The sequence below is a fragment of the Mirounga angustirostris genome, unplaced genomic scaffold (assembly GCF_029215605.1).
Source record: "Mirounga angustirostris isolate CCGP_5_RB_7025 unplaced genomic scaffold, mMirAng1.0.hap1 SCAF_36, whole genome shotgun sequence".
Classification (NCBI taxonomy): domain Eukaryota; kingdom Metazoa; phylum Chordata; class Mammalia; order Carnivora; family Phocidae; genus Mirounga; species Mirounga angustirostris.
This window is the reverse complement of record NW_026991744.1, coordinates 310709-319380: the sequence shown is the minus strand read 5'-3', so window position 1 is coordinate 319380 and position 8672 is coordinate 310709. Positions and strand designations below refer to the sequence as shown.

Sequence of the window (8672 nt, the reverse complement as noted above, 5' to 3'; positions counted from 1 at the left end):
TAAAGTTATAATGCGTGGCCTAGTTTAAGAGCTAACATTTTGGGATCAGTGGTTACATCTTTAAGCCTAGGATAAATTTCTGGGCCCCTCAGTTGGGCGTCTGACTCTTGATTTCGGCGCAGATCACGATGTCATGGTGGTGAGATCCAGCCGCACATGGAGCTAACTTTGGGCTCCGTGTTCAGCGGGGAATCGGCTTAGGCTTCTCCCTCTCCCTCTTCCTCTGCCCCTGCCCCACTCATCCTCTCTCTTTCCATCTCTTAAATAAATACATATCAAAAAATAAATAAAACTAGGATAATTTTCAAAGTAGCCTACCTTATTAAAGTTTACTTATTTTTTGCTTTTAAATTTTGTTTCCAGTTTTATTGAGCTGTAACTGATGTATAACATCTTATGAAACTTAATGAAGTATGAACAAAAACTTAAAACCATTTCTTAAATGAAGAAGTATCTTAAAGTTGGGAAGCAGGGATTTTGGTGCGGTTGTGAGGGAAAACCCACACAGCTGCAGAGAAAATGTATCTGTCTGTCTAACTTCAGTCCATTCTCACGCATTGCTTTGCCTCATGCTGGCTCTCTTGGTGAGCTTGGGGAAGACCTGTCATCTTATTAGGATATTCTGGAATCTCTTCCTAGTTTCCGTATGATGTAGCAGAGGTGAAATAGTAGCCGAGTACTTTTCTAGATGAGCCACAATTGGCAGAGGAAGGCCAATGTGTTTGGAGGCATGGGGGCTCATATTGCCCAAGCCACCCAGGATGTGCCAGTGATGACCAGAGGAGCTGGCTGTTGTCGCCATTGTGCAGTGAGGAAACCATGGCTTTGCCCAAGGTTACGAGTCCCTCAGGGATTAGGCTGAGAGTTGAACCTTGACTGGTGAAGCTCCAAAGCCCAGGTTTTTTCTATCGTATCACACGACTCTTCTATCTCTTTTTTAGTCAGTCTAGGTTTAGTCTCCTGGAGAGAGAAGAAGTGACTCGACCACTCTGAGTTTCCCGTTTAACGACACCCCTTTCCAGACCCCGCCAGAGTAGCATAAAGAACTCTGCCATTCCACAGGGGCCTAATGAAAATGTGCAGTTCACAAAGTTCCATCCGTCAGAGTTACTACTGCACATGTCCGGTTCAAAGAAGGGATTCTACCCCCTGGGGGACAAGAATGAGACCTCTCATTACCTTTTTTATCATGTTGTCTTCCAATTCCAAGCTTTCGGAATCAGGTGGGTAAAGAACGCATGGGGCTATACAAACGGATAAATTATAAGCTTTCATCTGATTGGATGACGAATGTTGCTCAATGTTGTATAGCACTCCAAAAAGGTATCGCAAGAGAACAACATTTGCTCTTGGCAGCTGGGCTAAAAGCCTAAGGTCAGAAAAACACACTTTTAAATTAGGCAAGTGATTCCACTTAGGAGGTTGGAAAAACAGAGACAGGGAACAGGATACATCCTTGTATATCTAGCACACAACCCGCTCTAGCAGCGTTCCAGGCATGGATGTATACAAAATTGTTGCACTGAATTCAGTTCCTGAGCCAGATACACACTTGCCTGGTTGGTTAAATGTCTGACAGACTTTTAAGGTCATAGCCCTGGCAGTTGTTGCTCTTGATCTGTCCTGGACCAGGGAATTTTGTCTACCAGTTTCATGGATCCAGAAGGTGTAAAACGGCCAAGGTGTCCACATTAATAAGATCAGGAGAAGAACAATAATAGCCCTAAAGTGTGCCTCTATTCTGAGCTGGCCCCCATGGGCGTGAAGAATTGAAACTCTTTGGCGTTGGTCATGATTATAGTGGGCAAAGCTGCAAAATGTAAGCCAATGTTTTCCTCATAGTATGTTGGGTATTATTTGGAGATGTGACCAGAGTAGAGTAATTATGCATCGTTACCTCCGGGCTGCCGTTATCATCTCCTCTTTGTTGCCTTGATCAATAACACCGAGCCATTTGTCATAGAGATCAGATAAAAATATACTTCCTTGGATATTTCTCAGAAAGTCCTTAGGGAGATAAAAAAAAAATATGTGTATATATTATAGAAAAATATGCATTGGAAATATTCTAGAGAAAATATGTAGTTAAAAAATTCAGTTCAGCCCCCACTTCCTTCACAGATACCCAAACTGGGACCCACACGGAGCTCGGCTCTGACTCTCCATTGACTTGCACACGCAGGAGCAGGTGCTTGGATTTTCTCCCGCTAAAACTTAGAGGCATAAAAGCAGAGCTTAGCCTGTGGTGGAAATGAAGATAAAGCTCCCTTGTATCATCTGGAACTTATTTTGTATGTGTGCTTTTTTTGCAAAGTACCACAAACTGACAGCGTCTGGCTATAGACCATCCTAAAACCTATTAGCTTCTTGGACAGAAATACACATACCCATGTTGCTTGTTTTAGGCACACTGCTAGCTCTTAATTCTAGCAAGAAAAGGCCTGAAACAATCAAAACACAAACAGGTGGGCTCTGGCACACATATTAGGAAAGAAGTAGGTCTTCTCACTCGGGGTATGCGTGCTCCCTGGAAGAAAGCTACTCTCACAATTGCTTCATTCTTCCTTTTCTTAACTGTCTAAAAGTCGAGAGTCCAATGGCAGACTCACTGTGGTCCTGAGGATAGATTCATTTCTAGTTTAGGACAATATCCAGTTAGTTTGCCATGATAGTATCAAGGCCAAGGTTGCAGAGTCTCATTCTCCACCAAGATCCGTCAACTTCAAGAAGAGAAAAGTTTAGAAATGTCTAAGCACTCTCCCCACAAGTGCTCACCCTCTTCCTAGTCGGTGCTTATAACACGGAATCAGGAAAGAACCTCCTAACTCTTGCTAGAAAATGGATTCCATGTGTACACCTTACAGAGGGCAACACTCATCTTGCTACCTAGTGTATCATCATTCCTCTCCTGTCTCCTGATGCCTATATGTATATTACTACTGGATATCACTATGACCGCAGTGTAGGAGTGGTTACCTAAGTCATTTCTGGACTTTGCTATTGATCACATCTTCGAACATTAACGGGGGACAAGGGAAGACGAAATGTGACTGAGATTCTACGACTGTAGTCATTACTACGTTAACATAGGGTTGTTCAGAGCTGTACATAAGTGCCAAGGTGGATGGATTAAATTCTTTCCCTGTTCTATTTCTTTTGGAAAGTTTGCCTTCATTAGGAGGGGGGTGAGGATGTTTGCATGGGTAAACAGTGTGTATGTATCGGTGCGTATTTTGAAATTTATTATCATGACTAGTAGTCATTTCAGTATTAGTATTTTGCATGGAGTCTTTAGGAGTGAAAGTGGGGAGGGCGGTGTGTAGTGAAAACAAAGTATTTCTAATACATGGGGCTTTTAAATCCTAAAGTAGCTTCCTTAAATTTTGATTTTCTCAAGGGTTTTTTAGCTTGTCAGGTTCTTAATCTATTATGCCCTTTATGGTTCTTGAGGAGTCTTGTTGAAGGACTAAAGTGTGCCTCATAGCTTCAGTTACTCGTGTGTGGATAATGCTAGAACCTTCCCTACCTTTAAGACGGATGCGACCACATGAACAGATTCGCTGTACGGGTTCACTTTGACCCCAGAATTTAGTTTCTCCTTTAGGACCATGCAGGATTTTATATTGGCTGATTTGCTGAATATGCCTTCTGTGAGGGGCCCTTTTTGATTAATAAAGGAAAGCATATCCTGTAGGAAGAAAAGAAAAGTATATGGCATCTCATATCCACAAACGCAGAGCACAAGCTTGCCTGCATTTTGAAAGAGCACGGGAATATAATGGTACACTGTTTTAGAGTGGGAAGGAGTAAAGTCAATTTAGATTGGTTTCTTTTTTTCAGTGTCTTTCTATATAGTTTTGACCCAAATATCCATTTTACAATCATACAGTGAAACAGTTTAAAAACTTCTTTTAATCAGATTTTCCTGTCCACTGAGTTTCCACTTTTAAATCAAACTTCTCCGCTTCAAGGCCTTTGGGGAATCACCGTCTGTTTCCTAATTTAGCATTTCTTTCTCATTATTCCCTACATAGATGCTCTTCCCCAAGTATGGAAGTCTATTTAGGGAATACTCATTTCCCATTTGTTTATTTCTCTTTAAGTGACTGTATACTCCATTCCTACTTGTTCTATTTCCTTCCCTGTTTTAAAGTCAGGCTCAGAAACTCTCTTCTCCTTCTCTGATTACCCTCCCTTCTCATGAGTCTTTCATTGTCTTTTGCTGTAACTTCATATCCTTTCCTTGCTGTGTAGAAACTTAATAAGGGCTGGACTCAGGGAATCCAATGGATCTGAAGTCTATTATGCTAATTATATATTGTGTGAGCTGGGGCACATGCATCCTGTACTGAGGCTTTTCTGATTCCTTTAGGCAGTGCGGAGGATGATAATCCTAGCAAGCCCCTAAATTTCCTGTGATGCAAGGACCTGGGGTAGTAGCTAGCAGGTAACATGCTAGCTAAAATGATACATTTCTTCATAGCTAGCAGAACGTTCCCTACATCTCGCACAGTGCTTGCAGAGACACCGAATACTCAGTGAATGTCCACACTGACAATTCACTACAGCAGTTTGAGATAACACAGGCCAAACTCTGTGGCTTCCATTTGACATACTCTGTTAGGATTAACAGATTCCTATTTGCCAGAGGATGAGTCTATGCTTGTGTCAGATGTTTGCAGTTGTTAGACTGAGTAGACTCCGCTGAAGGAGACTTGAGACTCATGTGAGTGCAGGAAGGCAATGAAGGGAGAGTGTGAAGATGAGGTGGACTCTCAGAGACTCACATACACAGAGTCCATTTTGACTGATCTGAATAAGCCTCGGTGGGTCTTTGTGAAAACAAGACCCAGGTGGAATGGACAAGAATGTCTTTTCCTGTTGTATTTGCCTCATGACTCTGCTGGAACTAAGTCAGATTCTGTTCCTTGAAATAACAGTAACAGAGCTTCTCAGCCAAAACCAGGGGCTGTCTAATGACTACTCCATTTGAGGATAGATTTGGATGAGGACACGTGGCCTCTCAGAGTGTCCCCTCCTCAGGAGGGCTATAGAAGACCAAAGGAGATGACCTACCAGAATTGGGAAGGGAAGGTTGTCTTTATAACACATATCCATGAGCGAAACTCCAAAGAGCTGTACTGGCTTTGCGGAAGGTGGGGCTGTGCACTGGGTGTGCCTGCAAGTGCTGCAACCCCGACAAAAGGCCCTGGCTCTGAAAGAACGGCTTGTCACAGTCATAGGGCCGGAGTCTAAGGAAGAAGAGAGAGTACTAGTAGTAGTTGTTGTTTAATACGCTGAACCTTCTTTTTCCTTTTTTTTTTTTTTTTTACAGATTTTATTTATATTTTGACAGAGGGAGAGAGACAGCGAGAGAGGGAACACAAGCAGGGGGAGGGGCAGAGGGAGAAGCAGGCTTCCCTCAGAGCTGGGAGCCCGTTGCGGGGCTCGATCCCAGGACCCCGGGATCATGACCTGAGCTGAAGGCAGACGCTTAATGACTGAGCCACCCAGGCGCCCCAGACTCATCTTAATTCCTGATGACTTGTATTGTCCTAAAGATTTCCTCAAAGCAATGTGGTAAGCATCATAAAACCAAGAAATGTCAGAAATATGGAGGGATTGATGATACGTGTCTCCAGGTTCTGAATCATAAGTCTACCTTCTAAGGTGGACTGCTGCCAGGTAGCTGTGATTAGCTAGGCTCAAATCGTACTAGCTCTAGTCTCAGGGGCACTTCTCCTAGTCCTATTAATGGCTTTTTGTGGATTCCATCCATCATCTTATTTAGTGTTTACCACAATTCTAAGATTTAGACATTATTTTTATCCACATTTTAGAGATGTATAAACTGATGCTGAGCTGGAATAACTGGCGAAAGATAATATAGCTGGTAAATGGGGCACAGGACTTTACACTCTGGAGAGGTTTTTTGACATCAAGTCAAGTCCTTTTTTCTCAATGATGCCAGTTCTTTTCAACCCGCTTCAAAGGGCACTGGAATCCTGTGGTGCCTCAAGAGCCCCTGAGCCAAAAGAGGAGGAAGTGGAAGAAAGGCCCCTTGCTCTGGCTTCAACCAGAGCACATCTTATATACATAAATATATATATATATTGATTACATATTTATATAGTATAAGTATCTCATTATATATATATAACTATATATATATGTATGATGTTATACCCATTTAGAGTTTTGTTAGAAAAAATTCCTAAACACTGTAGCATACCATGATGAGTCCTAATGCCCTTATGATCTACACTAGAAACTTCTTGAAGTCAGACACCTCATCTTATCCTTTCTTTGGTCTCACAACAGTGTGGAACCTCCCTTGACCTGTGAGCCAGCCTTCGGAAGAAGGAGCACATGGAAATCCTTGCCCTGGCGATGCTCTGTGCTCCAGAACAGCTCTGTCTAAGCATCTCCCATGACCCCTGGTAACCTTGCTCTCTGCTTCTCACTAAAGCCAATTAAATTTCTCCCGGTACCTGCAGCCTTCTCGCTGTTAGCACGACTCATTGAGTTCTCGCCCAAGAGGGAAGTGATGTCTTCTCCAAATATCCTGAGGCAATTTTCAATGAGAAATTGTACAAAACAAATCTGTAACACAAAAAGACAAGAATGGGGTGCTCTTTTCCATAGGGCATAGTTATAAATCACATTTTGTATACAGACCTTGGATCTAAGAAAAAATGGGAAGGACTTCTCAGAAAAATTCAGAGTTGATAAAAATATGTAGAAACCAGGGGCGCCTGGGTGGCTCAGTCGGTTAAGCATCTGCGTTCGGCTCAGGTCATAATCCCAGGGTGCTGGGATCAGCCCTACATCGCGCTCCCTGCTAAGCGCGAAGCCTGCATCTCCCTCTCCCACTCCCCCTGCTTGTGTTCCCTCTCTCGCTGTGTCTCTCTCAGTCAAGTAAATAAATAAAAGTTTAAAAAAAACACAAAAAAACAGAAACACATAGAAACCAGAGTTCTCTCAGAAATAACTTAGAAAGAGTGATACTTTCCCGTGTACTTTGGGTACACATTTTAAAATACTGCCCATCCGTGGGCTAAGGTTATAATACGTGGCCTAGTTTAAGAGCTAACATTTTGGGATCAGTGGTTACGTCTTTAAGCCTAGGATAAATTTCGGGGCCCCTCTGTTGGGCGTCTGACTCTTGATTTCGGCGGAGATCACTATCTCATGGTGGTGAGATCCAGCCCTACATGGAGCCAACTTTGGGCTCCGTGATCAGCGGGGAATGGGCTTGGGCTTCTCCCTCTCCCTCTCCCTCTTCTTCTGCCCCTGCCCCGCTCACGCTCTCTCTTTCCCTCTCTCAAATAAATACATATCAAAATATAAATAAACAAGGATAATTTTCAAAGTAGCCTACCTTATTAAAGTTTACTTATTTTTTGCTTTTAAATTTTGTTTCCAGTTTTACTGAGCTGTAACTGATATATACCATCTTATGAAATTTTATAAAGTATGAACGACAACTTAAGAAAACCATTTCTTAAATTAAGAAGTATCATAAAGTTGGGAAGCAGGGATTTTGGTGGGGTTGTGAGGGAAAACCCACACAGCTGGAGAGAAAACGTATCTGTCTGTCTAACTTCAGTCCCTTCTCACGCATTGCTTTGCCTCATGCTGGCTCTCTCTGGGTGAGCTTGGGGAAGACCTGTCATCTTATTAGGATATTCTGGAATCTCTTGCTAGTTTCTATATGACGTAGCAGAGGTGAAATAGTAGCCGAGTACTTTTCTAGATGAGCCACAATTGGCAGAGGAAGGCAAATGTGTTTGGAGCCATGGGGGCTCATATTGCCCAAGCCACCCAGGATGTGCCAGTGATGACCGGAGGAGCTGGCTGTTGTCGCCATTGTGTAGTGAGGAAACCATGGCTTTGCCCAAGGTTACGACTCCCTCAGGGATTAGGCTGAGAGTTGAACCTTGACTGGTGAAGCTCCAAAGCCCAGGTTCTTTTCTATCGTATCACATGACTCTTCTCTCTCTCCTTTAGTCAGTGTAGTGTTTAGTCTCCTGGAGGGGGAAGAAGTGACTCGACTGCTCCGAGTTTCCCGTTTAACGACACCCCTTCCCAGACCCCGCCAGAGTAGCATAAAGAACTCTGCCACTCCACAGGGGCCTAATGAAAATGTGCACTTCACAAAGTTCCATCCGTCAGAGTTACTACTGCACATGTCCGGTTCAAAGTAGGGATTCTACCCCCTGGGGGACAAAAATGAGAGCTCTCATTACCTTTCTTATCAAGTTGTATTCCAATTCCAAGGTGCCGGAATCAGGTGGGTAAAGAACGTTTGGGGCCATACAAACGGATAAATTATAAGCTGTCATCTGATTGGATGAGGAATGTTGCTCAATGTTGTATAGCACTCCAAAAAGGTATCGCAAGAGAACAACATTTGCTCTTGTCAGCTGGGCTAAAAGCCTAAGGTCAGAAAAACACACTTTTAAATTAGGCAAGTGATTCCACTTAGGAGGTTGGAAAAACAGAGACAGGGAACAGGATACATCCTTGTATATCTAGCACACAACCCGCTCTAGCAGAGTTCCAGGCATGAATGTAGACAAAATTGTTGCACTGAATTCAGTTCCTGAGCCAGATAAACACTTCTCTGGTTAGTTAAATGTTTGACAGACTTTTAAGGTCATACCCCTGGC

The 8672-nt window shown here is 43.0% G+C and overlaps 1 protein-coding gene across 1 annotated transcript; it reads right to left on the bottom strand.

The window, feature by feature from the left end:
* Nucleotides 1-2451: 2451 nt before the first annotated feature.
* LOC135363158 (rho GTPase-activating protein 20-like) lies at nt 2452-8413 on the bottom strand. The gene is made up of 4 exons (XM_064583846.1): nt 8250-8413; nt 6492-6603; nt 5077-5252; nt 2452-3688 (listed from the first exon to the last, which is right to left on the bottom strand). The coding sequence occupies exons 1-4, from the start codon at nt 8343-8345 to the stop codon at nt 3491-3493; spliced, it is 582 nt and encodes a 193-aa protein (XP_064439916.1). The 5' UTR covers nt 8346-8413; the 3' UTR covers nt 2452-3490.
* Between the last annotated feature and the right edge of the window lie 259 nt (nt 8414-8672).